This window comes from Zingiber officinale, chromosome 2B (assembly GCF_018446385.1).
Source record: "Zingiber officinale cultivar Zhangliang chromosome 2B, Zo_v1.1, whole genome shotgun sequence".
Taxonomy (NCBI): domain Eukaryota; kingdom Viridiplantae; phylum Streptophyta; class Magnoliopsida; order Zingiberales; family Zingiberaceae; genus Zingiber; species Zingiber officinale.
Window position 1 is genome coordinate 123,824,514 of NC_055989.1, and position 21,916 is coordinate 123,846,429.

The 21,916-nt window shown below is 37.4% G+C and overlaps 1 protein-coding gene and 1 long non-coding RNA gene across 2 annotated transcripts in view; one reads left to right on the forward strand and one right to left on the reverse strand.

Annotated features, from left to right (window-relative positions):
* Nucleotides 1–1,396: 1,396 nt before the first annotated feature.
* LOC122049503 lies at nt 1,397–3,914 on the forward strand. Its single transcript, XR_006130977.1, has 5 exons — nt 1,397–1,863; nt 2,012–2,433; nt 2,527–2,719; nt 2,839–2,904; nt 3,688–3,914. It is a non-coding gene; the product is annotated as an uncharacterized LOC122049503 (long non-coding RNA).
* Nucleotides 3,915–10,010: 6,096 nt separating this feature from the next.
* Nucleotides 10,011–21,916, reverse strand: part of LOC122048647 (transcription factor MYB106-like) — a 36,964-nt gene continuing 25,058 nt past the window's right edge. The window contains exons 2-5 of the mRNA XM_042610188.1: nt 11,135–11,238; nt 10,917–11,046; nt 10,547–10,832; nt 10,011–10,034 (exon numbers count right to left, since the gene is read on the reverse strand). Coding sequence (XP_042466122.1) covers nt 10,011–10,034; nt 10,547–10,832; nt 10,917–11,046; nt 11,135–11,238 — 544 coding nt within the window. The remainder of the gene's footprint in view (nt 10,035–10,546; nt 10,833–10,916; nt 11,047–11,134; nt 11,239–21,916) is intronic.

Here is a 21,916-nt window from a genome sequence, read left to right on the forward strand (position 1 = left end):
AATCCCCAAATCTCATCTATTCAATCAAAAGATTGAATGACTTTCATTGACCTTTTTTTAATGATAAACTTTTGTGAAGTTAATTGATTTTTATTGACTTGTATAGAATCTCACGTAGTTGTGAAATTTTTTTTATCGAGTTCTATAGACTTTTTTGCAAGACTTTTACAGACATTTATAAACTTTTTCATGGAAACTTGTGGATTTATGATAAAGAAAAATTCGCGCTCCATATTTGATTTGCTATTGTATCTCTCCATGCATTGACATTTGTTCGTTATTATTCTTGAGTATCAGATAATTGATCAAAGCAATTGACATCATGAACTTGTTCTAGTAAGGATAATAAAGCTTTATTATTTGGTCCAACTAGAAATTTATCAAAATGACACTCCTTGCGAAGAAAATTATGTAATCCGGCAAAAACCAAACTTTTTATAATAAAAATTTTATTTTAAAAGAGACGATAAACTTTAAAAAATATTAAAGAAAAATTTAAAAACGGTAAACTAAAAAAAAATTATAAAAACGACAAATTTAAAAAAAATCCTAAACTTTAAAAAAATGTAAAGAAAAAAACATAAATTTAAAAAAAAACTTAAATCGAAAAAAAAACGTAAAAATTAAAAAACTCATAAACTAAAAAAAACGCAAAGTGAAAAACTTTAAAAAAAAACCTAAACTAAAAAAACATAAATTTCAAAAAAAAAAACGTAAACTTTAAAAACAAAAAATAGAGAAAAAACATAAAATTAAAAAATAATAATAAAATTCAAAAAAAAAAACATGTGTAGTTAGTTTTGTAACAGAAAGTAATACATCTCTAAAGTAATCTCTATGGTAAATCGTCGATGTGATCAAGGTAGTGAAGAATTAACATCGAGAACAGTATTAAATTTGATCAAGGTGGTGAAGATTCTTTGTTGAATATGTGTCAAGTTGGACTGTGTACTATTGTATTGGTAGGCTCTGGACAAGACTCGAAGAAATAATCAAAATCGAGGAACGGAAAGAGAAAAAACTTATTCGTAAACAATTAAATGATTTGAAGTCTATAAAAATCTAAGGATGAGGAGAAGACTTTTTATTTTATATTTAAACTTGTATCAAGTATTTTGGAGAGTTAAAATTTATATTCAAAGAATTCTAAAAGAATCCATGGAAATCTATTAAAATTTTGAATACCAAAATTTTTTTATATAATTTTAAAAAGTTGAATTTGAATACCACATGATTTTTTAAAACTCTATAAAAAATTTAATTTAGATATCATTAAATTATAGAGTTTATAAAATTCTAGATTAAATACATACACTTTTAAAATTAACAAAAAATCATTTAAAATAATTAAAAGTCAAATACACCCTCCTAAATCTCATCACCTTCTCCGACCCTCTCCCTCTTCCGCTTCTCGTCAATCCACCGCCCACTCCCTCTCCCTCCTCCACTTCGCCTGCCTCTACTCCTCCATCCTCTTCTCTCCTCTTCCATCCTCTTCTCTCCTCTTCATCAAGCCTCCGCTCATTTTCTCTGCAATATCCTTGCCTTCTCTAGCCCTTTCTTCATCTATCGCGCCCTCAGCGACGCTGGCATCCGCGTCTCCTCACAGGATGTGGAGGTCGTGCTTAAGATCTCTTCTTCCCAACCGGTGCCGCCTTCGCCCTATCTCGACCATCTAAAAGTCGGCGTTTGTGAGAGGAGGAAGGGGAAAGAGATTCATCCTTGCGGCGTGAGGATGTAGTACCTTCTGTCGCATCCTTCCTGTTCAATCTGGCTTAGATCGCTAACGCATAGCGCAGTTCCGTTCACCAGATGGCGGTTTGATCTTCTAGCGCTGTCGAATATCTTTGTTACGCACAGATGGTAATGCTTTCTTCCCTTCTATTCGGATTCATCTCTCTTGCAATGTGATGAGGGTTGAAACCTTTTTTCCGGCTTTAGTTGTTGATTTATTGAGGTTTTCCAATTGTACTCAATCGTCGATCTTTGGGAAACTTCTGGATTTTATTAGGTTGGGGAAACATTTGTGGATCAGTATTATAATTACCTCTGCAATTCTGCGGAGTTAGTTCATCGGTTTTACTAGGAAAGGAGCAGACTTGGCCATCCTAATGGCCATGGCAACGTTACCTGCACATCGATTAAATTTCAGGTTTATATCAGACAAGCTCTTGATCATCTTATTGGTTTGTGCGGTGATCTTTCTTTTACACCGAAGCTTCCCAAAATAAAGATTCACCTTGTATGGATGAAATGAGTGATAAAATGAACAGAGACTGTGGTCCTCTGAACAACAGAGAGAGTTGAGCTTGGAAGGAGGAAGAACCAGATAATGTGATTGATGTAACTGCCGATAGCTTTCCACCTCCACTGGTTAAATCAGAGACTAAAAGTGATCATGAGGAGAATCTCAAAAAGCCTTATGCTTCAGTAGTAAGTGTTGATCTTGAATAGATGCATATAATTTGTTAGTTTTGCACATGTTCATTAAAACTGTAAAAGAGCAGAATGACTTGATGTATACAGGTCAAAGTTATGATGGATATTGCTTTAGAATCTTCTCCAGCATGATGTCCTGCTTAACATCGTCCAGCTTCTCGTGGTCCTATTTCTGGATCGATTGGTTCTTAAAGCAAAAAAAATCTAGAAGGCACAATATACTAACTTCAAGACGTTTGGTCCTATAAAGCCTGTTGGAATACAAGTCAAACGCTATAAGGTTGCTTTTATTCTTTTTTCTCTCTTTTTTCATTCACTAATTTGTAAATTGCTATTTCATTGCTTTCATTTGAGTAATCCTCACAATTTTATGGTTATGCATTTTCATCAAAATGACAGTTACAAAATTCTTGCTTTGGTTTCGTGGAGTTTAAGTTCTCAGATGTTGTCCAGCGGGCAATAGAGGTAAACTTCACATACCTTCATCTCAATTACATTTATGGATTAATATGAATCAAAGGCTATTCAATTGGGTTTACTCTTTTTAAAATGATGATCAAGGATATCAATTTGTTGTACAATTGACTGGTACACTTTCAAATTTTCCATTCTGATGTGTTTGGTTGGTTAGGTGGATCCATTTGTGATTATGACCTAAGATGTGTTTTGTTCCTAAAGAGATGCTAAGTTAAAGGGAAAGAAAAGAGAAGTAAAAAAAACTAAACAGATTATTAGGTACGCTTCCAATATCCTATTAAATTCTAAATCTTTGGATAAATAAAATACTCACTAGATTATTAGATATTCTTCGAAGATTATGGAACTATTTCCATTTATATTGTTTTGATTTGGGCATTTGTCTCTAAATACTGAAGTGGATTCTGAACTAGTGACAAACATTTAGGTTATATCTCATGACCCATCATATATATATATATTTTGTTATCTTCCTTTGGTAGTAGAAACCTGTGTTATTAAATTTTGCAAGGTTTTGATAACTTTGAAGAGGAGCTCAAGAAATTAGTAGCTATGGGCTTTGAGAAGGTATTTTCCAATTGTGATAATTATATAGTCAAAGCCTTGTTAGAAAATTAACTCTTACCATTGTAGTGATGCTATTTGTTTGGTTGTAGAAAGTGTGTTCTCAAATTTATGTTGCTATTGCTACCACTGTTATTATTTTCAAAAAAAATTAATGAAGTTTTTAATCTGCTGCAACTGTGCTTGAATTTTTTATTTTCATTACAGGCAAGGTTAATGATATTGACAGATACACCTATGGACCAAATTAAAGCGTTGGACTTACAAGAACTGGAAGTTAGTGAAATGACATCAATCTATACTTCGGATTATGGCTAGCCAAACATATTCAATAGGTTTTTAACTTACATATATGGGTTAGTGTAATGAGATATTTGCAATCTATTCTGTACAATAACTATCAGTTAATGAGTAATACCTTATTTTCATCATTATTGTTGCATATCCTAGGGTTATATTCTTATTGCCTTTTCATGAGTAATTTTAAGTTCAAGCTTGTATTCTTATTGTTTTATATCAAAGTTCAAGCATATCGAAAGTGTATAATTTAGCGGCGAGATGAATTATGATAATGTCTAAATTGTAAATTTGAATTATATATTTTAAATAAATATTAATGGTAATTGTATGGTAATTTAACTGCAGCATGCATCACACGCTATGAATGTTGTTAATCATAGTGTGTGCCATGTGCTGCAAATGCTTTTAATCGGAGCTTGCGGTGCACACTGTGAATGTTGTTAACCATAGCATGCGTCGTGCACTGCGAATGCACTTAACTACAGTATGCGTCGCGTGCTGCGAATGGTCTTAATCACAGCGTGTGGCGCACGTTGTTGATATTTTATGACTTTTAACAGCTTGTAGTTGTACAGCATGCAAAACGTGTTGTAAATAGCATATTTGTGTGCTGCCAAAGGTCATATTTGTTGCAGTGCCAGAATTTTATTATTAAGTTCAGTAGGTATGATTATTTGGAAAATTTCGAAGGCGTGGTTATTCTAATGATGTCCAGGTGACTCACCACATCTTAGAAGTTTATCCAAAGAATGTCTGTTTGTTGAACCCAAAGTTAAATTTAAATCTAACACAAGTTAAATGAAACCCTTAAATTTAATTTAACTCATCTCATAAAATCATAGGATCCCTTTGTGTTAACACTTAGACTGAGTGAGATGAATAACAATTAAATTAAAATTAAATTAAATTAAAATTGATTAAATTAAAATAAATATCAGCATTAATTTAATTAAATACTAAAATCAAAATTGAATTAAACATATATTAATTAACGTATTATATATAAATTATTTTAAAATTATTTTAAAAATCTTTTAAAAAATAGTTTCAAAAATCTTTTAAAAATTATTTTAAAATTATTTTTAAAATTATTTTAAACAATCTTTAATTTTTTTAAAAATCATTTAAAAATTATTTTAAAAATCCTTTAAAAATCTATTAAAAAATTATTTTAAAAATCTTTTAAAAAATTATTTTAAGAATCTTTTAAAAATTGTTTTAAAAATATTTTCAAAATTAATTTATTTTTTTAACAAAATTATTTTAAAAATCCTTAAAAAATTGTTTTAAAAATCTTTTAAAAATTGTTTTAAAATCTTTAAAAAATATTCTTTTAAAAATTATTTTAAAAATACTATAAAATTATTTTAAAAATCATTTAAAAAATTATTTTAAAAATACTATAAAAATTATTTTAAAAATCATTTAAAAAATTATTTTAAAAATTGTTTTAAAACTATTTAATTTTTTTTTAAAAAAATTTGTTTTAAAAATATCTTAAAATTTATTTTAAAATCCTCTAAAAAATCTTTTAAAAATCTTTTAAAAATTGTTTTAAAAATCATTTAAAATTTATTTTAAAAAATCTTTTAAAAAAATTGTTTTAAAAATTATTTTAAAATTCCTTTGAAAATTGTTTTTAAAATATTTTAAAAAATATTTCAAAAATCCTTTGGAAATTTTCTAAATTATTTTTAAAATATTTTAAAAATTGTTTTAAAAAATTGTTTTAAAAATATTTTAATAATCTTTTAGAAATTATTTTAAAAATCTTTTTGAAATGATTTTAAAAATCTTTTAAAAATTATTTTAAAAATATTTTTAAAATGTTTTAAAAAAATTATTTCAAAATTATTTTAATTTTTTTTTTAAAAAAAAATTAGTAAAAAAATCATTTTAAAAATTATTTTAAATCTTTTAAATTAATCTTTTAAAAATCCTTGAAAGCCTTAAAAAAAGAAAAATAAATATTAAATAAAAAACTTAGAAACCTAATTTTAAACTAACTTTAATTAAGAAGTTAGTTCAACATTAATTGAAATTTTAATTTGGCTAAACATTTAAATCAACTTGATTAGTACTTTAATTATAACCTATCTTTATTCTAATTCACTTTAAATGAAACTTGACTTTACATTAAAAAGTTAATTAAATTCAACCTTTATTTAACTTAATCAACCTTAATTTCAACATTAATCAAAATCTTAATTTTATTTTAATTATTGAATTGAGTTAAGTAAAAGTTAAATGATTAACTATTATTGAGTTAGTAACAAATTAGTTCTTAAGTTAATCAAGTTTAATAATTGATTAAATAATTAATGGTTAACCAAACTTAATAGGGGATTTTATATATATATATATATATATATATATATATATATATATATATATATAAGTTTTTGAAATAATATGTTTTTTTTTTAATATTCCCAACACTAATTTTCCTAAACCTTTAGGCAGAACTTCTCATAGCTAACAAAGACAATTAGAAGTTGCTAGAATAAAGAAGAACCTTGAACATATATTGCTCATGTTAACATATTCAAACCCTAGCACTAAATTAAGGGGGAGTATTAACTTAAAGGGCAGTGTTAAATTAAGGGGAGACTATTTGGAAACTCCTTTCAAAAGAGTTCTATTTTAATTTTTTTTTTTAAAAAACGTACTTTGAAAATTTGTCTTAAAAGTTATTTCTTTAAAAGTATTTTAAAAAAATTTTCTTACAAAAGTACTTTAAAATTACTTTTCAAATTTTAGGATTTTTTTTCTTTATTACTTTGTAAATATTTATTTTTCTCAAAAGATTTCTTAGAAATTTTTGTAAAATTTTACTCAGAAATTTTGAAAATAAATTACTCAGAACAATTTTTTTAAAAAATTACCTTAAAAAATATTTTAAAATATTTACATCATCTGAAAAGTTTATATTCAAAATCGTATTTCAAAATCTATTTTGAAAATTGCTTTAAAAATTTCTTTAGAAATTTCCTTGAAAATATTCTACAAAAATACTTTAGAAATTATTTTGAAAAAAATATAGCTTTAAAATATTTTAAAAAGAATATTTGAAAACTTGCAAAATTTTTCTTGAAAATATTTACTCTTTCCTCAAATGAACTTGAGTTTTTCCCTTATCAAGTTTTTATTTAAAGATATCACTTGAAATTTTTGTAAGCAGTTGGTTTTCAAAACTTTGTTTTTGTTTCAAAATTTCTCAAAATAATTGACATAATTATTTGAAACTTACTTGAAGAACTAAGATTGCAAAATCTTTTTTGCTAAAACCTTTATTTAATTATTTATGCTTTATGTATTTATTTTTTGATGTATTCCAAAAGGGGAGGATAGTGGGTTATGTTAGAAAAATCAACTCATTTTAAACATTTTATGCTTAATGTTTGCTTTATTACTTTATTATATATTTTTTTCTAATTTTAATCCAAGTTGTCATTATATCAAAAATCGTGAAATTGTTGGTGCAGGTTGCACTAATAATTTGATTTTGATGTATGACAAATAGGTTAAAGTTAGATTTGTTGTTTATCTAACCTTTTTACTAAGTGTCCAGGAGTTGACTGGTCTGAAGGACCTGACACCAGGCTAAAATCTAGCTAGGTTTGCGAGACCTGATACCTGGTGGGAAGTCTAGATAGATTCGAGGGGCTCGATATCTGGCGGGAAGTCCTATTGGGTCTGCGGAACTTGACAACTGACCAAAATACAGTTGGGTTTGCGGACCTGACAACTAGCGAGAAAACCTAGTGGGGCAAAGGCAAGTCAAGTGACTGTAGTTGGTAAGTAAAGGTAAACAATTGGAGGAGAGATCAAGTAAGGACGTGCTCCCCGTTGAGGGAACTGTAAGCGTCGAGCCAACTAAGGTTCATTTGGGAAACCTAAGTTAAGATCTTGACTAGATCTTGGTTTTGAGAAGATATGATCTAATTACTACTCCTATCTGTTGAGTTGTCCTAAATCTATTTTGTAGGATGAACCTATTTTTGTTGCCCAAGACTAACTTTTTTTTTAGGCCCGGACGCCCGGAAGGAGTTCAGGCACCCAAACCAGTCTGGCCTGGAGCTGGTCCATGAGCACCGTGTGTAAGATAAATTCATCTTAAAGAGATAGAGTTTAATTATAACTTTAATTTCATTAAAGCGGTGTTATACTATCATTTTGCTCATGCTCAGATGCACCATAATCAGATACCAACAAAATCAAGTTCAAATCAATCTCGATTCAGATCAACATACTCCTTATCTATGAGTCTATCTAATAGATTTTGTTCAATCTCAATTTAATTTTAATTTAACACATTTAATTCATGTCCGATTTATTTATTTATTTTATTTAAAAAATTTAAACATTTAACAAAATTTATATAGATTAATTTTAAAATAAAGACAGTGCTATAGCCTTTACATACATTTGTCTCTGAAAATACTTTACTGCCCACGTAATAGTGAACTGATGAAGGAGTATAATGGAAAATACTACATGTTTTAGTAAATATAAAACTCGGGTATACATTTTGATATTAAAAAAAAGTTGGCTATCGGATGTAGTAAATTATCTATTTTCATTCTTTTCCTTTTAAAAAAAATTATAATGCATAAATATCAAAATTTATATCTTAGAATTTATCTATAAAGATATGTTCTTAGTAATCCTATTTTTTAAAAAGTTTAATCAGTGAGACTTTTGGGCACACACAAATTATTAGCATGTATAAGTTTTTTTTTTAAAAAAATTAATAACATTTTTCAAAAGCTATTTTTTTTTAAAAATTGCACATTTATTTTTTTAAAAAAGAATATTTCATTGTGGTTGACCAAATTAGCAAATACTAATGTAAATCAAACATTAATTTTGGATATATATTTTTTAAGAATTATATCATTTAATTTTTCTTTTTTGATACTTTGATAAAGCTCCTAATGCTAATTTTGAAGTGATGTACGATAGTATAAATTATTAGAGTAAAAGGTGATATATAATTCTCACCTCAAGTAGGATTGTAAATAAGTTAAATTGAGTTAAATTTTGGAGTATTCAAGCTTAATTAATAAGATAACTAAGCAAAGTAAAGTTGAGTCTAAAATGAACCAAACCATTTAAATGATTGTTCAAATTTGGTTTGATTTATTTTTAATAAGTTTAAGCTTGATTCAAGTTTGGATTGAGCTTAATTTGTTTAGATGCTATCAAACTCACAATTCAAATTTATTTGATTGTTTAAAATTTTTATAGCTTAATAATTTAAATTGTTTTATTTATTTTAAAAGTTTCTTTATTTATTTAACACATTGATAAATTTTTTATTAATAAATATGATTTATAAATATTATTTACGAATATTGTTGATGAATGTTAACGAGTTATTCAAATTTATTTATTTAATTTAACATATTATTCAAACTTATTTATTTAATTAATTATAAAAATGTATATTGAATAAATATAAATAAATTCCTATCAAATTAAAATTAAATTTATTCATAAATATTCAATTCATTTACCGTCAGGATAATCCCATGAACGTTATAATTAAGTTTTTTTTTTTTCATGAAAACAGTAGAAGTTATTGGCTTGAGATGAAGAGGTAGGAACAATATACGAAGATGAATCAATTCCAAAGTTGTTCATATCGGAAAGGTAGCTTCTTTAATTCTTTTGGAAAAAGAAATCCACCAAGTGCATTTATATTTTGGGCAGAAAGTGCATATTCTCTTTAAAGCATGTTTTCTTCCTAATGATCCAGCTGTCAAGAAATAAAGTTATGAAATAACATAGTATAATTTAATATATATTTTGTGAAAATTAGCTCATATATATATATAAAAGTTTTTGCATGATTCTATTTATAGTATGAATTGTATGATTTCATGTATATTATATCAAATTTGAGATAAAAAAATAAGTTTATATTTTCATTATTATTTTTTAAAAAATATAGATCCGTTATAATAATAATCTTTTTAATATCGGTCCTATGAATGTGAAAGAAGATACATTCACTACTACTCTTAAACTACTATAAATCTTAAATCTCATTTCTATAATAATTCAAGACTTTTTATTAATTTTTTAAATTTTATAAATTTTTAGTAAATCTTGCATTAAAGATGCCCGACGGTTTGATTCTGCATTTCAATTCTACATTTCAGTCACCAATTAAATCTAGAAAGTGAGGTGCCTTTGACGTAACATCTAACATCTAACATCATCAGTTATTCAATCATCGCAGATATACTCTGCATGGAAATCCAACTCTTATTATTTAAGAAAAGTATCCTGTTTTCTAGCGCCATAATAAAAATATAGGAGCTCATATATTATTGGAGAAAGCATAATAATACGATTATGATCAATGCTGTGGTTCAAATTATGTGCAACTTTTAATGTGTTAGTAATATGACTGAAATTATGTGCATATTAGATGTTACAAATAATTAATATATGTTTTTCAACTAACTAAATAGTGTACCATTATGATTTTAATGTTTATGATCAAATTGAGTGAGAACTAAAGTCAATTACTAAAAAGAGAAAATTATAATTTTAGTCTTGTAACTTACCTTTCTTCTAATTTTCATCCTGTTAATAGTTAATTTACACTTTTAGTCCCGTAATTTAGTAATATGTTTCAATTTTAATCTTTTTTTCTAAAATTAAAATTTTTAACCGGTAATCGCTTAGTTGACAGTCATTAATTGCTTACGTGGGAAAAAAATACTAAAAAAAAATAAGACGATCTTAAACCTACGCTAATATTCCTACGCCGATCTCCATTCTCCCCTCTCAACCTTGACTCGCGCACGAGGCGCGCCTCGGCCTCCAGTCGCGCGCTCTCCCACTGCGCCATGTGGCTGAGGTTGGCGGCACTCCGGGAGGGTCCGGCGTCGACGGCGGGGCCGAGGGCATCGGTCTTCGCCTTGTGCGTGCACGGGTCGATGCCCATCTTCGCCAACCGCTTCTTTAGGTGCGTGTTCCAGTAGTTCTTGATCTCATTGTCCGTTCTCTTCGGCAAGTGCGTCGCGATCGCAGACCACCTGAAACGAAGAAGCCTCCAAACCATCAACAACATCATGCTCACGCAGAGAAAAACAATGCAGCATTTGAGGAGCAGATTGAACCTGTTCCCGAGCAGGGCATGCGGTTGGACGATGGTCTGCTCCTCCTGCGAACTAAACTCCCCTCTGTTGATGTCCGACCTCAGGTAGTTGGTCCACCTCAACTTGCAACTCTTCCCACACCGCTGCAGCCCTGCAAAAGCACCACCACAATTCGCACTTCATCGTCCTTTTTACCGTTCTCAAGCGCAATTCAGGTAGCGGCGGCAGAGGAAGCTCACCGGCTTTCGCCGGCAAAGCTCTCCAGCTCCCATGGTCGTGCTTCTCGACATAGGCCAGCATCTTCTGGACGTAGTGGGAGAGCGCGCGACTAGAGGAAGACCAACTGCATGCCTCGTGCACGAGTCGAGGATGAGAAGGGAGAATGGAGATCGGCGTAGGAGTATTAGCGTAGGTTTAAGATCGTCTTTTTTTTTTAGTATTTTTTTTTCTATGTACTTAATGACCGCCAACTAAGCTATTACAGGTTAAAAATTTTAATTTTAGAAAAAAGGATTAAAATTGAAAAATATTACTAAGTTACGGGACTAAAAGTGTAAATTAACTATTAACAGGATGAAAGTTGGAAAAAAGGTAAGTTACAGGATCAAAATTATAATTTTCTCTTACTAAAAATATAAAAATTAGGTTTTTTTTCCCCAAAAGAACGTCGGGAACCAGGGTAATTGGTGTGGTTCATCTAAACTCTTGTCATTTTGTTAATCATCGTCCATAAGAACTAAAACAAAATAAAATCAACTTTGTTTAATCAATAAAACAATTTTAATGTGAGGGCTAGATTTTGAACCGTCTTGAAATGGCTCTAAACATGAGCATCCGAAGGATAATGGCCTCATCATTGATGCAAGATCATATTTTCTTGGTTTGGATTATTGAGTTTTTTTTTTCACTCGTGCAAAATTCGATTAAGAGTCTTCACCTTCTATATTCATTAGGACATTCCTTCCTACTACAGTAGATGGATCCTACTTTTTGTTATTATTCAATTTTTAGCTTATCGGTTGAGTCCCAGATTAGCCTACACACTTTTCCCATCAGTTATGTTAAAATTCCATCAATATTTTTTTCTGCCGGAGCACTCGACAGTTATTGCAAGTAAATCTATTTCCCTTGGAGGTTCGGATTGTATTTAAGATTAATAACTATCACATTAGTACTTGGCAATCCGGTTTCCAACAATATATTACTTGAGGAATGCTATCTCGCCTTCATTTTGATCCAAGTGTTTCTGTTTATTCAAATTCATTATACCGTGAAATGTTCCCAGAGTATAAACTAATAGATAGAGAAAAGAAATAAGATAGAAAATAAATCTTTTTATCATAATATTACCAAAGTTCATAACCTTATTTATCAAGTTGTCTAAATAATAATGAAAAAATTAAATATGACATATAATCATAATAATTATCAATATAGTAATATAATATATTTAAAATATTATTTTTACTATTTGTTTTATGTTGATCTTGATTGTGATACCAAATATAATAAATCTCAATTAATTGAAATCAATTAGAGATTATTTTTCATTATTGTTATTACCCCCGACAAACTCAACGAGAGTATCTGAACGTTGAGTTTGAGTGATAACATTATCTAAATAATAACTTGATAAATATATCATCAATTTGATCTTCTGTAGAGATGTAAGAAACCGAAAGTTGTCGAGTCACCATACGCTCACGAACAAAATAAAAATCAATCTCTACATGTTTGATACAAGCATGAAAAATCGGATTTGTCGCAAGATAAGTTGCACCAATATTATTATACCAGATTTTGGGCATAGTAGTCGGGGAAAAGTGTAATTCCAAAAGAAAATATTATAGTTAAATAATTTCTGATGTCGCGTTAGCTATATCTTCATATTCAACTTTAGTGCTTGAGTGAGAAATATTAGTAATTAGCCCTAAGAGTCAATTATGAGATGATTAGGCCTTTTGGATTACTCATTAAGTTAGACTCAAATGAACCCACTCATTGGATTGACTCCAATCTGAATTAGACACATTGGATTAATGTGTTAAACTCAATGGGTTAGACTTATTGGGTTATTGGATTAATGGTTAATCTAATATAATAAATCCAGCCCATTAAGAGGAATACAAAGAGACAAAAGACCTTTGGTATTCATGGGATGAAAATAAATAGCCTTTTGTAATGAATTTTTCATAAGTGTTGATAAGTGAAGAGAATGGTGACTCTTCATCTCCCTCTTCTTCCTCTTCCTTCCATGGCCGAATCTTCCTCCTTGGTCGAACCATGTTTCTTGCTAGCACAAGAAGATGATTCTTCTCCAAAGGCTTCGTTCATGCAACGAACAAAGGATATGTTTGTGTGGATACCATAGAGGCGCGGACGCTTGAACGCGCTGAGATTTGGATCCAAAGAAAAGGTTGCTGTCGGGATTGCGAAGGGCACGCAACAAAGGTATACCTCTCATGTAAAACTTAATATATGATTGTTTTTCTTCTTCGCATGGATCTTCTGGAGAGGATTTAGTTAATTTTCCGCTACGCTTAAGCGTGTTTAGTGCGCTAGATCCCTACAGTGGTATCAGAGCTACTTGCGAAGGCATATACTAAGTTGTTAGAATTTTTATATATGATATAGAAATTACATGATAAGTTTACTGTGATTTGTAAAATTATGAGTCTTGGCCAGACTATAAGTCTCAGCCAGATTGTGAATCTCGGCCAGACTATGAGTCTTGGCCAGATTTTGTGGCGTTGTGGCTCATAATTTGTTGTTGAGATCATAGTAAATTTTATGTCATAAAATATTGTGAATGTTATATGACATGGTGCATGGTTATGACCTTTAAATCCAATGTGATTAGATGTGTGTGTATGTTGTAATTCATAATACGGTCTGCGTGTCGTGCCTTCATCCTTTTCTTCTTGTTGTAATTTAGACTACACTCGAATGTAACTTGAGTTTCTTTAGATTTTGTAATGTATAAATCAGAAAGGAGTTAGTCTACTGGACGACGGGTGAAAAGGGAGAAGGACAACAACATACGACGACCAAGGAAGCGCTTGGAGAAGCTACTTTGACCTAGGTTGACTTATCGCTCTTCTCATTGGCTTGAGAAGATCGTAGTGATAGGGCCATAACCATGTCACGTTTAAATTAGTATATATGTTGATGTATGCCATGATATACCATGAATGTATGTGATGCACATGTAGCTATCATAATTAGGTCCTTTTCATATGCCTACCAAAGTTTGGTACTCACTACTACCTCGATCATTTGTAGTCAGGTTTGCCAAAGCAAAGTGACTCATTTTATCTTGGTAGAGTGCGACAGAACAATTGTGATGTCCGACTATTGGATTTTGGGTGTGACTTAACTAAGTTGAGAACTTAGAGGCATATCCCATATGATGAAATTCAAATTATACTAGTCTTGGGCGATTAGCCAAAGCTAACTCAAGATGAGTTATAATGTAGATTTCATAAGATGGGCAAATGAACAAATAGTCTTGTTCACCTAAAAATACAAGAGTTACATAGGATGTAATTGGTAAACGTTGTCTACCTAAGTTGTACTAAGTCTTGGGCAATTAGCCAAAGCTAACTCAAGATAAGGTATAATCTGAATGTTGTCCAATTGGTACACGTTGCCTACCTAATTTATACAAGTCTTGGGTGATTAGCCAAAGCTAACTCAAGATGAGGTATAATGTGAATCTTGCCCCACTTGAATGTCTTTGCTTTTGGGTTTAGATCTAGTAGTTGTTGGTGCGGGAAGCATCCGATGATCGAATCTTAGTTTTGATAATGGCAAAGGGATTCAAAGTTAAGCTTAATTGTTATCTAATGTGTATGATTGAGTGTTTCAGGAAAATCCTAGCTGCGGTTAGGCAAGTAGAAAACCCTAGGGGGTGGTAACCCTAGGTCATAGGGGGTGGTAACCTTATGCTGGAAGTCTTGGCGGGTCGGAGCTTCGGGTAAAAATTCTAGGGGGCGGTAACCCTAGGTTAAAATCCTGGTGTCGCGAACCAAGTAGAAGTCTGGATGGGTCGAGGACCGGACATCCAGCATGAAGACCGGAAGCTTATGACGCTGAGCAAAAGTCCAGTCGATTTGGAGGACCGAACTGGCAAAAGGTAAATCTCCTGAGTGGAGTAGGTGAGGACGCGTTCCCCGTAGAGGGAACAGTAGACGTCGGGTTGACCTAGGGTTTTCGGTAGGAAATCCGAAGTCAGACCTGGACAGTCGGGAGACTGTCAATATCTTATTTACCTTGACTATTATGTGCTAACTTTGTTTTACAGGGTATGTGTTTGGGACTAACACATTTTGCAGGAACAAAGGAGCATGTTATACCTCGGATGAACAGTGTCTGAGGTGCCTCCATGGAGCTTGGAGGCGCCTCGGGTGCAAAGCTGGAGTTGGCTGCGAAGCAGTGCTAGAGGCGCCTTGGATGAAGATGGAGGCGCCTTGGACCTGAGGTTGGAGGCGCCTTGGAGTGGCTTGGAGGCGCCTTCAACCAGATAAGTTGCGACCAGTTCTGTGCTGATCCACGCGGGCGACTCGGGAGGCCTGAAGGCGCCTTGGACAGGCTTGGAGGCGCCTCCAGCAGTGTATAAAAGAAACTCTCGAGGCAGCACTCAAAATATTCAATTCCAAGCGACCTTTCTACATCCTGCTGCATAAGAGACGCCCTGAAGTGCTGTTGTAAGTCCCCCGATGACCTGAAGCTTCGAGATTCTGATTATTGTCGTCGGTATAAATTTTTATTATTGCACTTATTGTAATATATATTTGTAAACATTTTGCGCGATATAGTTGTTGCCCACAGTAAGCGATCAACGATCGTGGGCCTTGGAGTAGGAGTCACCCTAGGCTTCGAACCAAGTAACTCCTAGTGTCTTCTATGTTTGTGCTTATTTCTTTTAATCTTTCTGCTGCTTTATTCTGAACGAGTTCTACGAATCCGAAACGAGTGAAAGCCACGAGCGTTATTCACCTCCCCCTCTAGCGCTTCTCGATCCAACAGTAGTGACTTGCTCCTATCAAGCTTTAGAATTCAGTGGGAAAATCATTTAATCAAAGGCCTAATTAAATTATCCGAGTATGATACTTCTCTGTATTTTATTGTTGTAGATCACCATGTCGTCTAGTACGTAGAAGACACTATCTCTGCGATCTGTCATTGATAAGAACAAGCTCAATAGAGCTAATTCCTGGACTGGTATAGAAACATGAGAATAGTTCTCAAGAGAGAAAGAAAACTGTACGTCCTAGAGCAGCCTATTCATGAAGTACCCCTGCTACTGCCACTAGAGCTGATAGGGATGCTTACGAGAAGCATCAAAATGATGCATTAGATGTGTCATGCCTTATGCTCGCCACCATGAACTCTGAGCTTCAGAAGCAACATGAGAACATGAATGCTTATGATATGGCTGAACACCGTAGACAACTATATCAAGGACAAGTAAGGCATGAGAGATTTGAGATCTCTAAAGCACTGTTCCTGTTAGGATGTGATCCTGTCCGAACGTTGAGTCGATGGATGCTGGGGACGTGGCGCTCTCCGCTGTCTTCGACTGGCTGAACGAATCTCCGGCGAACCTGCAAGGAAGTCGAGCCGGGAAGGGATTCCCGACGACGACCCTCCGACACTCAAGTCAGGCAAGAGGAAAACGATGAAGTGGCTCCAAAGATGAGGGATCGCGTACCTCCGGTGAAGTTTGTGGGCTCTTATATAGAGCTCTAGGGAGGCTTGTGCACACCTGTCGAGGCGTACACGTGTCCTTTACCATACCTCAGTATGGGCTTACTAGAGGAGCATGTCTGACACCATATTGCTACAGTCCGAGCACCTCTCTGATGGGACAACAGAACCTTTCGTCATAGGATTCTACGTATGGCCTGGTCGTCGAGCATGCCTGTTGTCAGAAGATGATTTTCCCCAATGTCCCCTTGTCCTTGTCTCTTTTTTCCCCGAGCCGAGCGTCCAGCCGCTCGGCAGGCACATCACTTCCGACCGGGCGTAGGTATCGGTCCGACCGGGAAGATTCCCGGTCGCGTGCTCGGCTGAGACTGTTCCTTCACAACATTGCTGCTTTATGCCTCGGCCGAGCGGGCTACCCGCTTGGCCCGGCGACCCTGTTCACCATGAGTGTCGGAAACCCGACTCCCCGTCGGGTTGTCTTTGATTCCGCCCGGATCTGTTCGGCCGGTTGACCCGACCCTTCTCCGATCGGCTGGACCTCATGCTGACCCTTTTGACTTCTGACCTCTACGTGTCATTGGCTCCCCACAAAGGGGGTCCCCCGTCCTTGCTGTCGGATCATTTGCCTCCCCTTTAAGTCTAGTCGAAGGAGGCGATTAGTCCGACTGACTGGACCGCCAGTCACGCCGAGCGGCGTCTCTGTGAAACTATCCTCCGCTCGACCCCCACGGGGGTAGCTATGACCTTAGTCAACGCCAACATTCCTCGGATCTCTTCGAAATTTGCGCCAATCTTCGACATTAAGGACAGGCATGCGCTTTGTGACTCGTGAAGGCGCTCATTAAATGCACTCTAGTGGCCGAATGCCACGTGGCGTTGCTGCCGTCATCGTACGACGACGGCGTTGCAGGCGACGAGACCGAGGCGATTTGAAATGGACGGCCCGATAGAGTCCTTGGTTTTTGCGACCTGCATCCAACGGCTGAGGCCGTTCGGGCCCAACCCTATAAAGCTTTCGCCTTCTTCCTCTGCCGCATTCCTGCTTTCGCGTGCCTAGAAGTTTTCCATGCCATTCCTGCTCCGGTGATCCTGCTGCTGCTTCTTCCGGCGACCTCTCGCATTCTTCCTTCGATCTTCGTTTTCTTTCGTAAGGTCCTTCTGCCATCTTCTTTTCATTTCTTGTTTTTCCTCGTGCTTTTTTCTTCGCTTCGTGTTCTCGTCTCCTGGTTACGATTTGGTCCCCTTTCTTAAGCTTTTTGCCCTTTCGTACATCTCTTGCTCCTTTTCCCGCTCGGCTTATGGCCAGCTCTTCTCAACCTCAAGACCCAGCCCTCGGCCCGTAGTATACCACCATGGAGTCTCGCTTCGATCGGCGTGACGCCGATATTCTGATGGACAATTTTGACATCCCCTCTGACTTTGAACTTATCTTATCCTCCCCCTCCGCTCGGCCACACAAATCGCCGCGCGGAGCTATCTGTTTTTCCCGCGACCAGTTCATAGTCGGTCTGCGCTTTCCTCTTCATCCCTTTATCGTAGAAGTCTGTAATTTTTTCGGCATTCCGCTCGGAAGCTTAGTCCCTAACACCTTCCGCCTTCTATGTGGCGTTGTTGTCTTGTTCAGAATCCACGACATTCCCCTTCGACCGGAGGTCTTCTACTATCTTCGTCTTCCCGAACGGGTCCCTTTCCAAACCCAGTGGCAGGTCGGACCACCAACCTCCCCTCAGCTAAAGAGGTTCAAGACCCAACCAAACTATCTTCACGCTGCCAACATGCTAGCCGGTCTAAAGTTCGACATCAACAAGTTCTTACCTGAAGGGGTGATGTACATATTTGGCCCGAGTCCGATTCGGACTCCCCTCCCGCGCAGCTTCGGTAAGAATTTTACTTGTGCATTCGCCTTGATTGCTAACTGATTTTCTCCTTTTTTCCTTTGCAGCGGACATTGTCATGGAGTCCGTGATGGCTGGGATTTTGAAGAGGAAAGCGGCGGCGCTCGAGGCCGCAGCTGCCAAGGAGATGGAGTTGCGTGGCATTGAGCCGGTCGGCTCACACGAAGGGGAGAGCGAGACCCACGAGGAGTCGGCCGCTCAAGCCTCTCCCCGGGATGTGGCAAGAGACGCCACCCCCAGCAGGGGACCAACAGTCCAGGAGGAAGGCTCCGCTCAAGAGGAAGAGCGCCCTCTCCGACAAAAGAGGCGCCGAACAGAGACACCACTTCGATCGGCCACTTCCGTGGTCCAGCCGTCCGAACGGACCACCGCCGATTCTCGCGGCAAAGCCCCAGCGGTTGAGGCGATCTCGTCCAATCGGACCCCATCTCAACTGGACGCGTCCGCGGACCCCCTCGAGGCCATACCTGTCAGCGCCCTTTCGCCCTCTCCCCACCGAGTCCAACGCTCGGCCATTTTGTCCCAGTTTTCTGTACCGGCCTCCGATCCTTCCCCAGCTTCCGCTCAGACGACTCCTGGTCGACGCCGTACTATCAGGGTCTCCCTGCATCTCCCCACCGAAGAGTTGATGCCCGAGTCCGATCGGCCAACCGCGCCTGAGCACATGATCACCATGAAGGGGCCCCTAGCCGAGATGTGGGCCGACGCTCGGGCACGTGTCGCGATGATTCCACTCGGCAATCTGGCCAACAACCATATGCAACAAGCCATTGGGGTAACTATGTTTTCTTGGAAGTCTTCTACGCTCTTTCTCCGATCGACTATTAATGATTTTATTTATGTCAGAGATGGGTAGAGGAGATCGCTGTCTCCAATCGTCTGGCCATGGTGGACGAAGAGTTAAAGAGGCTAAGGAGTTCGGGCGGCGCGCCCTCCCAGGGTCCTTCATACGTCGAGCTGCAGAAAGAGCTCAAGAAGACCCAAGATCTGTTGGCGGATGAGCAAAAGAAGACGGCCGACCAGGCCCATACTTTGGCCGAACTCAAACGACAGGTCAAATCACTAGATCGAAAAATAAGCCTGGCAACCGATCGGAAGAAAACGGCTACGCCGATCTGGAGAAGAAAAATGTCGAGGCCCGGGGCCTGGAGCAACGAGTCAAAGAGCTGATGTAGCAGCTGGATGGCGAGAAGGCGAGCCGCTCAGGTGAATCCATCAAACATAAGGACGAGCTGAAGAAATTACAGGAGGCTCTTGAAGCTTCCCAAGCTGCCTTCAAGGAGTAACAGGAGGCTGAGCCCGGCCGAGTCGCAGCCCTGAGGCTGAAGCACATCCGCTCGACCGAATTTTCAAAAAAGGTGTGCGAGCGGATGTATACTGCCTTTGAGCTTGCCATCACCGCCACGACGGAATATCTGAAGTCCAAGGGTCAGCTCCCTGACTCCGCCAGCATCCCGGCCCAAGACTATGCGGCGCTCCTTAGCACCATCCCTAAGGACCTTTATGATTTTCTGGAATATAAATCTTTATGTAATTTGGCCGTTCGGCGAAAAACTTCCCTTTTTGTAATTCGGCTGCTCGGCCTTGATTCCTCTAGTTTCCATGAAAAATTTATCTGTGTTGTGCAACTTCGTTTTTACTTTGCATGCTTGTGGGTGATTGGTCGGGGCCTATGACACACAACTCGGCCTACTAGGCCTCCCGAGCGGGCGTAGGTGGCATGTGACTTGTCACTACTTTCCCTTGCCGCTCCTCTTCAAGCGTCTTTCGTTCCGACCGGGGGGTTTATAGTCGCCGGTCCGATTCTCGGGTTTAACGTCGGAGCTCGATGGTCTTCCGACCGAGGGGTTTATAGTCGCCGGTTCGACTCTCGATATTTAGCGTTGGAGCTCGACGGTCTTCCGGCCGGAGGGTTTATAGTCGCCGGTCCGACTCTTGATATTTAACGTCGGAGCTCGACTGTATTCCGGCTGGAGGGTTTATAGTCACCGGTCCGACTCTCAATATTTAACGTCGGAGCTCGACGGTCTTCCGGTCGGGGGTTTATAGTCGCTGGTTCGACTCTCGATATTTAACGTTGGAGCTCGACGGTCTTCCGGCTGGGGGGTTTATAGTCGCCGGTTCGACTCTCGATATTTAATGTCGGAGCTCGACAGTCTTCCGGCTGGGGGGTTTATAGTCGTCGGTTCGACTCTCGATATTTAACGTCAGAGCTCGACGGTCTTCCGGCCGGAGGGTTTATAGTTGCCGGTCCGACTCTCGATATTTAACGTCGGAGCTCGACGGTATTCCGGCCGGAGGGTTTATAGTCGCTGGTCTGACTCTCGATATTTAACGTCGGAGCTCGACGGTCTTCCGACCGAGGGGTTTATAGTCGCCGGTTCGACTCTCGATATTTAACGTCGGAGCTCGACGGTCTTCCGGCCAGGGGGTTTATAGTCGCCGGTTCGACTCTCGATATTTAACGTCGGAGCTCGACGGTCTTTCAGCCGGAGGGTTTATAGTCGCCGGTCCGACTCTCGATATTTAACGTTGGAGCTTGACGGTCTTCCGGTCGGAGGGTTTATAGTCGCCGATCCGACTCTCGATATTTAATGTCGGAGCTCGACGGTCTTCCGGCCGGAGGGTTTATAGTCGCCGGTCCGACTCTCGATATTTAACGTCGGAGCTCGACGGTCTTCCGACCGGGGAGTTTATAGTCGCAGGTTCGACTCTCGATATTTAACGTCGGAGCTCGACGGTCTTCCGGCCGGGGGGTTTATAGTTGCCGGTCTGACTCTCGATATTTAACGTCGGAGCTCGACAGTCTTCCGGCCGGGGGGTTTATAGTCGCTGGTTCGACTCTCGATATTTAACGTCGGAGCTCGACGGTCTTCCGGCCGGAGGGTTTATAGTCGCCGGTCCGACTCTCGATATTTAACGTCGGAGCTCGACGGTCTTCCGGCCGGAGGGTTTATAGTCGCCGGTCCGACTCTCGATATTTAACGTCGGAGCTCGACGGTCTTCCGGCCGGAGGGTTTATAGTCGCCGGTCCGACTCTCGATATTTAACGTCGGAGCTCGACGACCTTCAAGGCTAATTTCAACATGAATGATATATGCCCTGCCGAGCGGCACGAGGTCGTCGTGTAGTCGGTCGTTTGGCGAATAATGCCAAATGCGTTTTATCACTTTGCTTCCTGCATTAAAAGGACACAGGCGACCAAGACATACATAAAATGAATTACATCGGCGCACCTCTCACCCAGCTCGGTACGGCTGGAGATGATTTGCGCTCCACGGTCGATCCAGCTGCCGTCCGTCTTCATCCTCCAGATAATAGGCACCCGAGCGGAGCTTTTTGATGACTTTGAAGGGTCCTGCCCAGGGAGCTTCGAGCTTGCCCACATCTCCAGATAATAGGCAAGTGGTGCTTCCC